This window comes from Tubulanus polymorphus, chromosome 2 (assembly GCF_964204645.1).
Source record: "Tubulanus polymorphus chromosome 2, tnTubPoly1.2, whole genome shotgun sequence".
Lineage (NCBI taxonomy): Eukaryota > Metazoa > Nemertea > Palaeonemertea > Tubulaniformes > Tubulanidae > Tubulanus > Tubulanus polymorphus.
The window spans coordinates 14862459-14881028 of NC_134026.1; the positions used below are offsets into that span (position 1 = coordinate 14862459).

At 38.3% G+C, this 18570-nt stretch overlaps 1 protein-coding gene across 1 annotated transcript in view; it reads left to right on the top strand.

Annotated features, from left to right (window-relative positions):
• Window positions 1-18570, top strand: part of LOC141899237 (T-complex protein 1 subunit zeta-like) — an 87200-nt gene that overhangs the window by 17868 nt on the left and 50762 nt on the right. The window contains exons 6-10 of the mRNA XM_074785418.1: window positions 2380-2483; window positions 5431-5541; window positions 12596-12755; window positions 16823-16905; window positions 18259-18355. Coding sequence (XP_074641519.1) covers window positions 2380-2483; window positions 5431-5541; window positions 12596-12755; window positions 16823-16905; window positions 18259-18355 — 555 coding nt within the window. The remainder of the gene's footprint in view (window positions 1-2379; window positions 2484-5430; window positions 5542-12595; window positions 12756-16822; window positions 16906-18258; window positions 18356-18570) is intronic.

The following is an 18570-nucleotide window of genomic DNA, read 5'->3' on the forward strand; positions in this document are numbered from 1 at the left end:
TTTTAACGTTATTCTCATCCCTGTAGACTATAGACGTGTTAGATATCAAAATTTTCCTCAATGACTTCGCTGCATCACTACCAGAATATCTAAATTAATTCCTTTTACAGTTCCGCTGTGACGGTAGCGCCCATCCATCCGTACATCTCTCAACTTACAAAATCAGTACGAATATTCTTTGGGGTAAGACCTACAATAATATGGAGCAAGGAGCCTTTTTTGGATTTGACTCGCAGGAAAAGCCCTACGGGTGAGGGGCCATATTTTTATTAATCGTGACAAGTTTTCAAGTTTTAGTTGGATCAAGATAAAACTTGGTGCCAATGATCTTTACTTAGGCCTTAAACAATATGTGTTTCAAATTTGATGCCCAGGTGGTGCCCTATGCCTGGGGACCATATTTCTATGAATTGCTACCGTCTGTCCTGAGTGGTTTCCTTGCCCTAGCACCTGAACCCTTTGACGGATTTTCTTCAAATTCAACAGTTGTGTTGTACTACTTTATGAGGTTAGTAACTGATTGGATTTTAGGTTCAAGGTCAAGGTCACAGGAAGCCATTTGTAAATTTCATTTCCAGGCCCTTACTCATAAACGGTATGAGATAACTTACTGAAATTCTATGGATAGGTTATCCTCGGGATCGTGAGCAACTGATTACATTTCAGGTCCTGAAGGTCATAACTCAAGGTTGCAGGGAGCAATTTTGTGAATTTGGGCTCTAACCCATAAACAGTTTAAATTCAGGCGATTGGTTTTTATATATGGCCACCAGGGGGTGTTGAATATGGAAAGTGTTAGATTGTTGAGCATTTGAAAGCACTTCCTAAGTGGGGATGGTGTCCCTGGACCCCTAGTTATTTTTTTTTTGTGCCAAAATATGGTCACTTCACTGATACCAAAATTCTCGGATTTCGAACGCACATTCAATTTTTTAGTCAGATTCTTTTCAGCGTGCCATATTTTGAAACAAGGATAAGGACACAAGGGAATATACAAGGGAATGATTATAATCATGATCATCCAACTTATTTTCAGTGAGGCCATGGTTACTGTCAATACCATCACCCTCAAAATCCGAACTACTATCCTCAACACCAAACGATGAATTCTTATCTGACGCGTGTCACTCAAATGTCCAATTGTGTTATCATTCTGATAAAAATATCAACGAATTGGTCCAACCTTAGTCTCTTTGTTGTTCTAGCATTATCCATAAGACAATAGGCACACTTGTTATTACATATCAAGCCATTGTCTAAGCGTAAATTTTATTTAAAAACGTGCAATAAAAACTCTGCGACCTTGAAGTTAAGTTTGTGTTTGTACTACCGATTTAGTTCTATCAATATCCGCCAGGTGCAGACACTTCTTAGTGATATTTATTCAGCACCCGACTATTTCAGGAGCGGCAGTTTGAGGTGAAATTACGCACCCGACTATCTCGGGAGCGGCAGTTATAGGGTTAATGGAGTCGATAAAAGAGTTAAGATCAAAATCATCTGAAACTAAACACAAAATGTCATCAACATATCTGATCCAAAAGTTAGGTTTAGAGCCAGCGTAATTGGGAAGAATTTAGGATTCAAAATATTGAAGAAAAAAAGTTAGCCAAAATGGGGCATAATGCTAAAACCAAAAATTTGTTTATAGAATTTCTCTTGGAAATGGAAATATAGATTGGATGTACAAAGTTCCAGAAGTTCAAGTAAGCAATCTACAGGAAGTTTTCTTCTTAAGAGATTGAGAGTAGGTTCCAAAGGGTATATAAGTGAACAAAGACACAGCGTCGAAAGGTATACATTTTTGACAGTTAGGTTTGAGATTTTGGAGTTTGTCTAAAAGATCCATATTGTGCTGAATGTGGGAGTCAGAAAAAGTACCCAAATCCGGGGAGAGTACTTCAGCCAGATATTTAGAAAGCCAATATGAAGGAGAATTGACATTAGAAATGATTGGTCTCAAAGGTGAATTGGGTTTATGAATTTTAGGAAGACCATAGGCCTGACGCCGAGATTTGAATTTGGAGATGAGATCCGAATGACCGGGAAATTTCTTAGAGATGTTTTTCAAACCTAAATTAAAAGCTGATTGCATCTTTTTAAAAGGGTTGTTTTGAAGGATCTATAGAATTGGAATCAACGAGAATAGCAGTTATTTTCAAATTGTAATTGATCAAATCATGAATAATAACTATTTTACCACCTTTATCAGCCTTGGTGATGATTTTCAAGATACAGAATTTTGGACAATTTCTATGAAATGTTGGTATAATGTTCATTCCTTCTTTTCTGTAGGTATGAAAAACTTAGGTTTTACATACCGGGTTGACATTCATCGCGTTGCACCACTTTCTAATTAACTGAATGACTTATTTTCAGCACGTTGTTGATGCTGTTCTGGCGATTCAAGAGGAAGGAAAACCCATTGACCTTCATATGGTTGAAATCATGGAGATGCAACACAAAACTGATATGGACACTAAGTGAGTTTCGTATCTAGATATAACACACCGTATTTTGCGGTGTGTGAGTTCACCTGGTGCATAAGTCGAAGTCAATCTTTCAGTTTAAAAAGTTGTACCTTGGTCTATACTCGATGTTTTACTTGAATCCCTGTGCTAAGACAAATCACTTATAAAACTGTGCTTGGGTCATTCTCATAGAAGATGGGTCTTAACTTATGTGTGCACTAATAATCATTGTGATATGTTGTTTTTTTGTGCTAAGTAAACACATAGTGCTCATTTTTAGCTTGAAAAGCTATTATGACAATGCCTGGAAAGCGGTTGTGTATGTTGCCTGTGGTGCAAAACACAACACTTGTCTATATGAATGCGTACGCAAAAAGAAAATGGATTGTGTTGAAAGTTGATCACCGTCATTTAAGAGATATTTTGATAAGAGTATCAGAAAATCATTGATATTAATTTCATTTACAAAATAATAGATTTTGAGAAATACTGATTCTGATATGTGGTATGATCGCCCGTGCCTGTTGAGAGCATATGGGACCGAGGGACTGTCTTAACCTGTGCCCGAGGATACCTGGTTCCTTATCACATACTGAAAATGTCTTGGTACCCATGGAGGCCCGTAACAGAACTATAGATAACAAATCAATATGTAAAGTACCGATATGATCACCTGTGGGTGCAGCAGGTAACAAGTAAAAAACAAAAATGTTCAGTTCAAACCTTCATCTACAATACAAACCTTAAAGAACTTACAGAACCGTCCACAGTAATACACAAATATGATCTTGGGTATAACAAGGCTATCAGGCAGAACGGAGAAAGGATGTAATGTCAAACAAAATCCTGTTGGCAAATATGTTCAAATGGCCTAGACTCTATTGTAAACAGATCTTTTAAGCTTGAGCGACAAATACACTCAGAAAATCCCTAAAACCTGGACAAATGTATAGGGAAAACCATTGTGGATGGACCCAACACTATTAAAGTGGTCAAAGACAAGCAAAAAGCCTGGCAGAAATTCCTAAAATCCAAGGCCACCTAACAATATGAAACATACCAGTCCTCCAGGAAAATAGCCAGATTTGAAATCAGGGGAGGCACCAAAAACTGCATGCGAGGCAAAAACAAACCCCCAAAGCCTTCTGGGCATATACTAAGTCAAAAGACCAAAACACAATAAAAATTACAGCCATCCAACACACAATGAGTGCATTACCCTGACAAACACTGAAAATGTAAAAAATTATAATGCATAATTTGGCAGTGTCTCGGTTACAGAAGATGTTCACAACATCCCCTTTCTACCCCTCAACCTGTCAGTAGCGCTATAGACCAATGTATTATTAGAATCTGTCTTAGAGAAACTAAAAAACTCATAGCAAGTGTCTGGCTCAGATGGTCTCCACCCTAGGTTGTTAAAAGAATAAGCGGACAAGATAGCTAGCGAGACCATTGAGCCTAGCATTTAAAAAATTGCTTGTTACCGGTAAACTGCTGTCGGAATGGAAATTTGCAAATCTAGAGCATCCTGCTATAGACCCTACTCTAACAACATGCATATGTTGCAAAGTATTTGAATCGCCTATCAGGGACAAAATTACAAACCACTTAACTCATTGCCTGCCAAAAACATACTGGTATGTTTGATATTTCCCATCACTTCCCTGCCAAAACCGTACTGGTACAGTTGACTTGTTTCTAAACTTAAATGATACATGACGTCATCTATTGAAATGGGGACTGAACACGCATGGATGGGCATATTTTCTGCAAAATATCCCCTCTGCACTGGTGATTGCTGCAGATTTTATCATCACTCTTAGAAGAAATGCCGCTTATTTTACATGAAAAAGCAAGACCAGATGAACAAAATTAAACGAATTTGATGAAGATATCTCTTCCAGTTTTTGTTTTATGAATCTCTGAAAAACATGTAAATCCTGGCAAAGTGCAGCATTGCCTGAAAAATGGGCCTGGCAGGCAAAGAGTTAACATTATCAATCCAAACCTGCATTGCTTCACTGAAAGAACTGCACCTACGATCTATTTATGTGTAATAATGACGTCACCCATTTCTTAGATGATGGAGACTCTGATACTATCTAGACTAAAATCCGCATAAATGCCTAATTGCTCAGGGTTGAAAATCTTCCGACCATTGACGGATTTCGGACCTTTTCTAACATTTTCTTTATTCCTGGCGTCACATTGGAGCGCTCCATAGTTAGGAGTGCTCCTTAAGACGGTTTTTGGCAGTTGTTAGCACAACTGTGGAGTCGGAGAAACCAATATGGCGTCTCATTCAAAAAGCGGCTCTAATTCAGGCCCAAACTATTAACATTTTGACCAAAAAGAAAGTAAGTTTTTTGGCTAAAAGTTACTGATTTTTGTTCCCAAAAAAATTCTTTTTTTTTTGAAAATATTTTCCGACTTTTTCAATATGGGCCGTTTTCATCCCTGATTGCTAAGGCATGAAATTTGGGAGTAACGGGTCCCTTGTTAAATTCGCTCGAAGCTTTTCTCTTTGTGAGAACATGAAGATTAGTTATTGAAAAGGAATCTTCCTCGACAAGTGTGGCATCCCTTAGGGTTCAGCTCTAGGCCTGACATCTTCCTTACTGAGAAGGTAAGCAGTCATATTGAAATGGTTGCCAACCAAATTACCTACTCACTCAGAAAATAACCAAATTAACTTGTTCTCCCCTGTGTATATCCCTTTATTAGTCAATCCTTCACACCTGATGATAATACCTAGCTAGGGATGATTCCTAGCTAGGGGTCGAAGCATTGTGTCGTCTGATTTTGATTCTTGATGAACAAAATTTGCTAATAAACTGTAAGTGGGTTCGAAACCTTAAATATTTTCCATTTCATTCTAACTATGGTTAGGGTCTAGGGTGTCTGACATTAGGATGCATAATATAGGACTAATACAGTTCTCTCCATTAATTTCAAGATTGATTCGTGGAATTGTAATGGATCATGGTGCACGTCATCCGGACATGAAGAAACGAGTTGAAGATGCATATATTCTTACATGCAATGTCTCCTTGGAGTATGAAAAAAGGTACATTTAATAGCGGAATAACTAGAAATATTTTCATATGGTATTGGTAGACCTACCTAATATCTATTTCAAGTTGATTTCAGCTGAGCACAGTTGGTTAAGTCAGTTTTGGTGTTACATACCTGATAAAAGTCTTATAGGCCAAGAAAGGACTGGCAGTTGTTTGATTATCCATTTTACAGTTTGGAAGGATTGTTTAGAAGTCTCAATTGAAACGGGTTGAATAAAGTGACTCCATGATTGGAAAGTTTAACTATATGTTTCCATGCCTACATACACCTCTACTCTCTCATGCACCCCTTTCAATGCAGACTTTTTTGAAATCCTTCAATACAGCATATAATGGATAAAAGACCAATCTTTTAGTGAAACTGCCAATCAATACTCGTCCTATTAAGACTTTGATTAGGTATGTACCTCCAAAACTGGAGCATCATGGCCACCTGATGTGCTCACAAGTCAAGTTAAAATAGACATACGGCATGTTTTGTTAACACATTACAAAACTGTAGCTCAATACATGAGTTTTTTAGCGAAACTATGGCTCACTTCTTATGCCAACAGTCTAGTTAGCCTTTGCCAATATTGCTAGAAAGTGATGTTAACTAGCCACATTTTGAAACTGTGATGGACCAGGTCGTATTTCTTTTTGATGATGCAAATACCCTAACACTTGCTATTGTGCAAATTTCGTTGTGAAGTGGCCAATCTAAGCTGTAGAATTTTAGATAATTGGAAAGTTTATGATGAGAAGATACACAATATCCGTATATGATGATACAAGAGAAATCCCACAATAACGAAGCCAAGATTGAAAAATTCTATGTCAAAATGATTATATTTGAAATAAAAAACCCACTTCATCTCCTTAACAAACAGCTTGTTTTCACTTACAATGATAAACTTGGTCATAACTTAACTCACAATTCCTGCAATACGAAACCGTTGAACATTGGTGTATACAAAATCCCTTGTAAAATCCCTTGTAAAGTCTGTAATAAAAAATATATTGGTGAAACTGGGCGTGATTTGAACAAGCGCCTCAGAGAACATAAAAATGACGTCAAAAATTTCAAACCCGAGAGTGGAGTAGCTAATCACGTTTATGAAACTAGTCACAATTTTGATTTTGATAATGCCGCTATAATCTTTCCCTGTCCCGATAAAACCAAACGTCACATTATGGAATCTGCCCTTAATATTGAAAATAGGGCCTATGGATAAATGTGTCAATTTGAACAACGGTTTTTTCTCCTCACAATATTTTGATCTCTAAATTTCTCGCTTCACTTGTGCCCCTATTATTCTAATCCCGTTCGCTTGTTTTCCTCTGTTTGACACTTCCACTCACTCACTCACTCACTCACTCACTCACTCACTCACTCACTCACTCACTCACTCACTCACTCACTCACTCACTCCCTCCCTCACTCATTGTTTGATTATACCTTTGATGTTCTTGCCTTTTGTTTTTTTTCTGATTACCCCTTAGTTGGTCTGCCTTTGAACCCTCTGGGCTTTGTTTTTAGATTACTTCAATCTCGCACTACATCCCCTATAGTTTGTCGTTTGCCTTCTTTGTTTTCTTCCTTAGTGTTCCAGTTTTGTTGTTTAATTACTTTAATCTCAATCCTTCAATCTTAATCATTTGTCATATTCCTGTATAAGTATCCTGTTATTTTATTTTGTTCTCAGTACGCCTGATGATGGCTTACAGTTGTAAGCCGAAACGTCGCTCCTCAAATATAGTCATTCTGATATAGAATTTTTAGGCCAGCCGTAGACTGAGCCTATAACTATACAAATTGAGCAAATTTAAATGACATGGTTTTCAGAGCAAAGGCTCTTTTACTGTGCAACTGAGCATGTATTCATACAAATCATTCATTAAAGCATCATCCATTCTCCAAACTCTACGTAGCTGAATTTTGAAAGAGGGCCTCGTAAAAATTTATATGAGCTATTTCGCGAATATCTGATCGCAAAAATATCAGTTTTGAAAAGCCAATCAGAAAGCAAAGACTCCTCTATGATTGGCTTAGCCGCAGAGATCAGCAGATGTTCACGTGAACTCGAGGTATCGTCTACCGTTTTACTTTCGGGTTTTATTTTCAGATCTAAAATTGTATTTCAAGATCGATTTCTGTGAAAGCTTGTTGATTTGGTTTTTGGGAGGAATATTTTTATTAGCACTACAGTAAATATCATTGACCATTGTGTAAAATCCAGGAAAAATAGCTTTTTCTTAAGTCGGATAGATGACCTTGATATGCTAATTAGCTACATGCTAAAACTACAAATTCAATCAAATTTTATTCCGCAAAAGATATCAAATCCAATCAATTTTACTTTATTGAACAAATAAAAACTTCAAATCCAATTCAATTTTGTTTTATTTAGCAAATATCAGAAAATTCTATTCCGCATTAAAATCAACAAGACCAAGGGAAAAGATTTATCTCAGGTATTTGTTCCTGCCAGATCCAGTCGCTGTCTGTGCTACTTTTGTATTCTACGCTTGTATTGTGTAAATTATTAGGTATTGACTCTGAGCTGGGAGTGTATTTTGACAAATATAACCCACAGAATCCATCATCATTTGCCATTTTATGAAAAGCTGACAGGCTGGCCATAGTGCCCCTTGGGGCTCTTGTTCAATGTTGGCTTCGTAATTGTGGGATTTCTCTCGTTAATTGGAAAGTTTCCTTAGCTGTTATATAATTTGACCTAACCTGTCATGACCTATGTCATGAATAGTCATAAGCAGACTCGCATGTGCTTAAGGGGGTACTTGGGTCGAAAATTAAACTGAAACATGAATTTTATTGATTTTGAGATTTGTTCCTTTTTCGATTGGTAAGTATGTTTTCTAACACGATTTGGACACCATATGTCTAATGAAACCTTCTTTCATCAATTAAAATGAATCTTTGTCAACTCACTCGAATTCAGATTCTTTAGTTTTCACTAAAGAAGTCCATTGTTTACAGATTTTTGATCAATCATACGCGATTATCGCGAAAATAATATCCATGTAACATTGCGGGTATCGTAGTAATCCTTGAATTGAGAGGAAGTTCGCTAACGCACATGTTACTATGCGTCATTTCCATGAAATTCGTGGATAAATCCTGTCTTATCCCTCCGGAAATTTCCTTTTATGGATCCGTGAATAATAAATGAGTGAAGTTGGCCGCTGATTGGCTAACCGTAAACTACCGACTCCCGAAGCATCTCCGTAGATGTTCGTGACTCGCCGTCATCGCCGCTGATTGGCTCTCCGACAATTCACGCTATATCCGGTTTTCCGGGTTTACAATCGTCGCGATAAAGGTGAATTTACATTAAAAAAGCAACAATTCTTTAGTTGAGAAGCGATATAATATTTGATCAACATGCCAAATGTGAAAAGAAATACAAAAGCCACTAGGAAAAGGTTCGGTTCGCGTCATAATAAACGGAAAGGGGCATAAAATCTCGGGGAATTGCCTGACGGTGACAATGACACCGGCTCTGGTTGAGAAAGAACGAAAATCTTTTTAAGCGTATTTCCGTCGAGTACTGTACCCTTCCCTATGGTTTTTGCCAATATTTCTTAAATTTGGATTGATCGCCAATGGTTTTTCTATACGACCCGGCCCTGCGGTATTGCATTTAGCCACCGGCGAAATCTGCCATCTTTTTTCTTGGCGTTCTAGCATTCAGAACTCGTTGGATTTTTTCGCCATAAAAATCTAGGAATTAGGAGTATAAGGGAGTTTTCACTCTCGTAACGGTGAGTCCATTCGGTTTTGGGGTTATCCCAGGTTTCTATTTTTCTGTAATTTTATTTACAAATATAATTTAATTGAATTGAATTAAATTTGTTATTGTGACAGAAATAATTATGCCGCCCCCTCCTAAGGGTCAACATCGTGGCGGTGAGGGAGGCGGGCATTTGTTCGGCGCCTGGGACAATCACGATTCGTGTGCGTCGTGCAGGCGCAAATCGGGACAAATCTGTGCAAGGAGCAATCCTTGCAAGATTTGCGAGGTGTGGTCCGAGGACCTTTGGCTTCGGGCCGATAAGGCTCTGAAACTAAGAGATCGTCGTCAAGTTAATAGTAGGGATGCCAACCAACGTCTCTAATTCTATTTCTAATCGTATAGCGGAGCGGTCGCCGATCACCGGGGAGGAACGCGTTCACCGGCACCGGTCTCCGGTCAATCACCGGTCGTTGGTCGTTCACCGGTTCGGCCAGTTCAGACTACATGTTCTGAACCGAGCGCGTGCCGCGTTAGTCGGGATCGGCCGGTTTGGTCGGTCCGGTCCGGTTCGGGCACCGGTCCAGTCCAGGCGTCATCCGGTTCAAAACTTCCGGTTCGTACATCGTAGCTCCGGGGATAGAGCTCGCTCTCTCACTAGATCCAGACGCCGTGAGCGTAATAAACGCGCAAGGTCTCCTCGCAGATCAAGGTTTGATCGCGAGAGGGATTACGATCATTATTGCAGGAAGTTTCGCCGTCGGTCTTCTCATCGTTCATCGACGTCGGTTAGCGATGAAGGCGATTCTTCTAGTAGGTCTCGATCCCGTTCGAGGGACCGTCACCGAAGTCGGCATGATCGTCGGGATACGGGAAAATTCCTGACTGAAGGATTTCCATGTATTTGAAGAGAAAATTTTAAACTTGTTATCATCGTCGCAACAAGTCGCTGCAACCTCAACATCAGGTAAGCCTATTCCTGATTGTCTGGTTAGAAGTTCGCCAGCCCACTCAGTTGTTCGGAATTCTGACTCTGAATTCCTGGATGCTGGGGTAGGGTCCTATTTCAATGAGGATCCGGTCCCAGAGGCGGCAATTCCGTCTGGGGTCGTTCCTGTCGCCTGTTCGTTTCCCCGCTTCTTGGACATTCCAAGGTTCCGGATGACCAAACCAAAGGATGTTATTCATGGGCTCCATCCGGGTCAATGGGCGGCTTCGTTGGACCTGAAAGATGCTTACTTTCAGGTTCCAATTCACCCAAAATCTCGGCGATTTCTCAGGATAAAGTGGAAAGGCCGCCAGTTCCAAGGAAGTCTGTCGGGCCGCCTTCTGGAATTCTCCATCGACATTCACATCATTTTATTTACGGGATGTTTCAGGCCAGTTAGGCTCATTAGCTTCACTCGGTCCTGTTGTTATGGCTCAAGGTGTCCGTTCTTTCCGATCGGACCCTTAAGCGTAGAATATTTATGTTGCATTATCAGGATCACAGGGGGTGTATCCATGTACATAGTTTGGGCTCATATCCGCAAGTATTAATTTCGCAAAATTCGGGGGGGGGCCCTGAGCTGGACGGACTCACTGTGGCCAACCGGTCTTCCCTGTGCTACAGTGCTCCATTCCGTGCTTGGGTAAGTGCTCTCTTTTTTCCCTCTTACCTTGCGTTTGAGCGGTGGTTTTTCTATCTACCTTTCCCACCATCCTTGTGCTAGGCTAGTCTAGCAAAAACCATAGGAAAGGGTACAGTACTCGACGGAAGTATTACAATTGTTGGAACAAAAATTTGTATTTCCTATGGTGGGAATGCCGACGGGTCTTCGATCTTCGAACAACGACTAAGTCAGCCGACCGACTCTACACGACCGCGCGCTCCCCGCCCACCTGCCCCGCATAGCTGCATTTTTTGGGTCTGCTATGACGTAAAAAGATGGCGGATTTTCGCCGGTGGCTAAATGCAATACCGCAGGGCCGGGTCGTATAGGAAAAACCATTGGCGATCAATTTAGAAAATATTGGCAAAAACCATAGGAAAGGGTAAGTACTACTCGGAAATACAAATTTTAGTTCCAATAATTGTAATATTTTTTTTTCTTCCTTTTGCGTCTCGGAGTATCATGTCGATGAGAAACTAGGCCATTGGTCCTTTATTAGCTCCGCTAGCTCAGTGGAGCAGATGGTTTAGGTGATTGTTCTTCATCTGGCCGTCAATTTATGCTTCAATTTGCTTCTAGTGCTATAGTTCTTATCTGATCTTTACCAAACTTCGTATGAAGTTAATATAGGCCAAGCACTCTAAAAGTTATAAAGCCCGACTTAGTCATGAATGAAGAATTAAAGATGATCCTGGTATTTTGATGCTTAAAAGACTTAAAATGGATAGCTGGAGGCAACAGTTTAAAATTCAGTAGTACAAATATTGATTAATTCCTACAATGTTTTAGTTATTTATTTGATTAGAACGTTTTTTTTTCGACCAGAACTGGAAGCTTTTTTCCGGTCCCGTTGCTCGTGAAAAAATACTGTATTTTCTTATGTACAAGTCGCTTGGTGAATAAGTCAAATTTTTAGTTTAAAAAGTAAAAAAGTACAAAGGCTATGGTTGCTTCCTCATGTGTTTACATAAGTCACTTTCAAAACAGTGCTAAGGTCATTCTCATAGTAGTCAAGAGTCTTTACCCTGTTTGCAATTAATCATTGGGATCTGTTGTTTCTCATAATTAATTACCGGATTAGTGCTCATAGTTTGTATCCACTTGCTGAATGTAATGTGTATACATTGAATGCTGCTTGCCTGGATTCAAGTATGTGTATTGATTGTTGGCACGCTGCCACAGCAGCAGCAGCTTATTTAAATACTGTACAATGATTACAAGCAGTTTTCTTTCTCGCTTGATTTGTTACATTAATTTATTGTGAAACATTTCCAAACTTAAGAAACTATTTCATCACACATCCTAAATTCTAATTGGTATATGAGTGTAGCCTAACAAAATTAACATTTCATTTCATCATGGCAACCTTGAACTCTAAACATTGTCAGTTTAACACGATATCGAAAGTGTAGTCATTGTATAAGTCGACCTACATTTTTGGTCATGATTTTTGGTTTCAAGAACTCCAATAATACACCGGAAAATATGGTACTGACAAACTCGAGAAAATACTGACAAACACAAATATTTGTACCAACAAACTAACTATTTCTGGGGTTGGCAGGTATATACTTTGCACCTGATGGGAATTTCAATATGCACTCACCAACATTTGATCGTTTGATTGTCAAATGATATATGGACTTGATCATTTTCAGTGAGGTCAATTCGGGATTTTTTTACAAAAGTGCTGCTGAACGTGAAAAGCTTGTATCTGCCGAAAGAGCATTTACCGATGATCGGGTTCATAAAATTATTGAATTCAAGAAAAAAGTCTGCAATGGCAGTAACCGGAGTTTCGTCGTCATAAATCAGAAGGTAAGTAATCAATGAACACCACATTCACTAGCAGTTAAGGTTCGGTCGCCATTGCCAACGCTAATTATTACATAACACTGCCAGCACAATTTGTAGGTTGATAAATCAATATACTGATCTATTTTAGTATAATAAACAGATGAAGAGATAACTACACGTTTAATACAGTATTAAAATCTAGGTTCCTTTATTAGCTATATCGGTTGTCGTTTTCTTTGTTTTACGATTTTGTTTAATCGGTTTCGTAATTTCAGCAGTGCACACCAACCTTGGGTGCTGATGACAATTCAATTCATTCTTTATTGACACATTTTTGTCCGTCGTCTGTTCGTCCATCTGTAGATGGAATCCATTATTTTGGGAAGTTTTGAAGACGCTTCAATGTAATGTCTTGATATTTTGAAGACGTTTTGGTCAATTACCTTGATCTTTCGTTTATATTTGAATTCCCCAAGGGCCCTTCAGCATAAGAATAATTGGGTCGCTTGGACTCAAGATGGCTGTTCCGTGACCCTTTTTGTGCCCAATAGTGTGAATTTTGGCCCGAATTCTGAGTCCTGTAGCTTCCTACCGGTTTGCCATTTCTCATTGCAATTTGTGATGGGTATTCTTTGGAAAGGGATGTTTTATACCCGAGATAGGTATTTTTGATCAGCCAATCATGGCGCAATTGGCGGCTATCTAGGTGTCATCAGTACTAATTCTTGGTGGGAACAAGTTTTCATGGGCTTGAATTCTTGCAAGCCAATATGCTATCACACGGATCGATTACTTGCTTGGGGAGTCGATTACTTTTGTTAGAACCTTTCTTGGGCTCTGATATACACACATTTAATGCAGTAACAAAATCTAGGTTCCTTTCGTATATTGGCTATAACGGTTGTCGTTTTCATTGTTTCATGATTTTGTTTAATCGTTTCTGTTATTCCAGTAGCGCATACCAACGTTGGAATGCGCGGCATAGTGCTGCCGGCAATTCAATTCATTCTTTATTGACACAAATTTCACAATGAAACATTTACTTTCACGTTTTTAAAAAATTCTTTTAATTTTCTTTTACTTTCATTGGGTGCTTGCGTTAGCAGCCATTTGTAAAATCTCTGTATGAACATTTATTTTTTTCAGTTTAAATATCTAAAACTTAAAAACCGCTTTTCTGTAAAATAAATTCTGAATTGAATTGAAGAATGGTTCCCTGTCTCTTGAAAGAGCCAGTTTTTCTGTATTATATTGGTACCTGTGCATATTTTGTAACCACGATCAATTGCTAATTCATAGATCAATACATCTTCTGTAATTGTGGTCGAGGTCATTAGTCAGTGTTGCCAGACTTCCGGAATTATCCGGAATTCCAGAAATCAAAACTTAAAAATAAAATTCCGCAAATTTTCTGCCATTCTACTTTGTCTAATAAACAAGTTTATTAGACAAACAGCTCCGTGTAAGCTCTGAGACATTGCTTTGATGTCATCACCTATTCGTTAGCATAACAAAACAATGAAGGTTACGTTATGGGTCGCAAAACCAATTTTTCTTTATTACCGAGCGTATGTGTAACCGGCTGGTTGTTGTATCGGCAGGCTGGCTTGGGAACTAGCATTTACACCAGCGGTACAGGATTCCATCCATCAGGAACAACAAGGCAGTTAAACCTTATATGTACAATCTTTATTGCGTCCCGGAATGAGAATGATTATCATAGCTTTACATAGTCTTTATATACAGAATCATGAGTATAATGTGAGAACTAGGTGTCAGACAAGTTGTAGACATCAGGACTCACAAATAAAACACCTAGTGACATGTTTGAGAGACATTAATTAATTATCGATGAGCACTGACTATAGCTAATTATCGTGAAAACATATTGAGTAATGTCACATGTTGATTACGACCTTAGAGCACATATTGACACTATAGTCATGTTATATTATATTATTATTATTATTAATATGTAGTAGAGCTATGAAATGTTATGAACTGTTCGATATGACATTGTAGATCTATATGATTACGAAATATGCAAATTATATCAGGGTGACAGATGCCCCCTTGTCCAATTAAATTTGGTCCTCCAAATTTGCGGAAAACGCAGATGCTATAACTTCATTAAAACTCCTTCCACTGCGAGAACGTGTAAAATTGAGTTCCACCGTGCGAAAATGTGCAAACGTTGGACAGTAACATCCGGATGCTCAGTCATTCACGAAAGAGTCACATGTTGTCGTTATATACGGACGATGCAATTATACGTTAACTGTAATTATCTGCAAAGGATCCCCGAATTCTGGCCGGTTCTGCGACGAACAGAAGTAGCGACGTGTTGTGTAGTTATAGCATCCCGAAGATCAGTTGTTGATGCAAGTTGCAAGTAGTACGCATTTCTCTGTTTTGAAGATCTTTCGATTACTGACTGGAAATAACTTCGTGACGCAATGATAGTAACATGCAACATCTGACATCAGAGCAGAGTTCAGGCAATAACACAACACAAATACAGTTACCCTTGTCAACCAAAAGGAAAAAATTATCATCATCCAAAATAAGTGGCCAGGTGTAACTGAGATTATATATTTGTTCACATAAAAATTCAACCAATTCATCTTCATGTTTTAGTTATACTAACAAACAAAAAATATGAACCTATGAAAATGAAAATTGCCGATTAAACCTTTAGTATAGTCGAAATAGTTTGTTGCGAAAAAAGTATAGATACGCACTGTACTTTAGGTAGATGAATTTGACTAATTAACCTTAGACATATCCCCTGAGAAGTGTTCCGTATTCTAATACTTATAGTACGAAATGAAACTAAAATTGATTTATGCTGATTGGAACTAGATGCCTAGAAAAAAAGAATTGTGAATCATACTATTTAAACCGGCGATAGCTTTTTTGATCGTACGGTAGTATCTTATATCCAAATTCCTATAATTTTCTATCATATTCATCTGACCACTAATTCGAGACAAAGAAGCAACTGTATTACCTTCGGCTGACAAAAAGTTACCGTAATGCATTGTACCCACTGAAACACCAGCAACGTTCACGATCAGTACGGCTATCTTGTCACAGGTGTAGTTGAATACGATCTTCTCGTGAGGTCAATGTTCCAGTCACAACCAATAGTTTAACAGCTTCGTCTGTACTTGTGTAAGTCACGAGGACTTAAATTTGGGTTCTCCACCATCTGCAACCGGCTGGTTGTTGTATCGGCAGGCTGGCTGGGGAACTAGCATTTACACCAGCGGTACAGGATTCCATCCATCAGGAACAACAAGGCAGTTAAACCTTATATGTACAATCTTTATTGCATCCCGGATGAGAATGATTATCATAGCTTTACATAGTCTTTATATACAGAATCATGAGTATAATGTGAGAACTAGGTGTCAGACAAGTTGTAGACATCAGGACTCACAAACAAACACCTGGTGACATGTTTGAGAGACATTAATTAATTATCGATGAGCACTGACTATAGCTAATTATCGTGAAAACATGTTGAGTAATGTCACATGTTGATTACGACCTTAAAGCACATATTGACACTATTATATAAAGACTATGTAAACTATCGCTGATAGATGAAAACACAAACTTTTTTTAGATTCATAATTTTTTTCTGAATGCAATTTTCTTTCTGAACAAATTGATCCATAGTATTCACAGATATTAACGAAATCGCAGACCAAAACGGCAAGCGGAGAACATGTGTGACAGACAGTTGAAACATTTTCTTGCCAATTATTAAGCATTCTGAACCCAAGTGCGCTTTGGGCCATCAGTAGGGGAACGATCTTGAATTTTATTCCTGGAATATTATAGCTAGGTGCAGGCAACACTGATTGATTTCTTTGTATGTTTACCGAAGGATGTTGAATATTCAAATGGTCAGGTTGCTGTCCCTGGGCCTGTAGTTGTTGTAATGTGTGATGTGGGCAATCGATGATCTATTTCCAACTTTTGATTCTTTACTCTCCCTGTTTCAATTTACTCATCAATTCTTTCACTGAGAAGTCTCGCCACCACTGACAACCTCTGTAAATTGGCTTTGCTTCTTTCAGGGTATTGATCCACTATCTCTGGATATGTTGGCTAAAGAAGGTATCATTGCACTGAGACGGGCAAAACGTCGAAACATGGAACGGTAAGATCTTCAGCAAATTTTAGCTGTGTTGTTATCTATAACAATGGCTTGGCGCTAAAATAGCAAAATTCCAATAAGCTGCCCTTTCAGACTGCTGATGAAAATTAACTTTCAAAGGTGCATTTTTAGACTCGAAAGAGTCAGGGATTGTCTGTGCCGAAGTACCAGGAGCGACTAGTATTATTTGCACCATCAACCGTCAGTACTGCTAGTTAAGTTACTTTAACGCTTTTCTAGTAATCAATAAATGCTCCCTATTGTGCGTACTAATCCCACCGCTTAGGGGTATGTATGTTTCAATGCAAGAAATTAAAGTTCCAATTGTTACCCATTTTTTTGCTTTGCCGGTTGAAAGAAATACAAATTTTTGGCATTACCTCTATGGAAAGAGTGTTATTTCCTTTGGTATTAACTAATTTGATTATTGGAAACAATGTTAGAATAGATAAGTGTCGACCGCGTATAAATACATGTAACTACTGTTTTTTGATAATGACATCATTATGAAGATTATATAGAACACAGTATTGGTTGTTCTGCCATGTGAAGCATCTAAGTTGAACATGCTTATACACTGCGCCAAGATTTCAGCATTATTGCTAATACATCCCAGAATGAATCAAGCTTTTGCTCAAAAGTAAAATGTACTTGATCCTACTGGACCCATGGTCCTTAAGTAAATTTTTTTCTGCTTCACTTGAACATATCATATGTTACTGCAGATTTTCCTCAAAATTCTCATCCCCTCTAATCATATCCAATTTCAATCCATACTGGGTCTAACTTTTGATTGAGCTTTTATATTTCGAGTCTCAGGAGCTTAAGTCTTCTAGTACCGGTATCTATTTGGAAAATAGATTAATGTCGGCAAAGCTGCCAACTGTTCGGATTTTTTTTTTCGGTGTGAAAGTACGGCATTCTGTTTTAAAAAAACGGTAATCATTTTTATGGCAAATTGCATCGTTCTTTCTTAAATCTCTCATACTTGTCTACTTATTCTCTACTTATAAAAATTTTCTTCGACGTAATTTACCCTTGCACAGATTTTTTAGACCTCAATACTGATAGATTTTCAAACGTCTTCTGGTTTGAAAGTTTGGGAGTACTGGAAAATTTTTGAAAATACCGATTAACTTGGACATGTGTTCAGCAAAAAATTAAATCTAGGTTGGCAGCTCTGTGTCGGAATAAAAACTTTAAAGAATTGGGGAAATAGCAAACAACTTAAGAATTATTGAAGTAGCAGAATTCTGAGTAAAATCCTAAGTGATCTTTAAAAAACCATATCTCCTATGTGTGCAATGGAGGAATCTTGAAATCAGTTTGACTGAAATAGATGAATTTTCCTTTCAGTTTAACTCTTGCTTGTGGTGGTATGGCTATGAATTCAATTGATGAACTTCAAGAAGAATGTCTTGGACATGCTGGTCTTGTATATGAATATGTACTTGTAAGTACTACAACCCCAAGTATATCGGTTGAATTACTGCTCCAGTTGCCCGGACGCATTAAATGTGAGGTTATTAGCATTAGTTATCGTATGACGTCATGCCAATGCTAGTAAAATGGATCAGAAGTCCTTGTCGAAATAAAAATTGCGGCAATTCTCATTTTCATCGTAAATTCAAATTGAAACTGGTCACATTAAACATTAGACACAGTCGA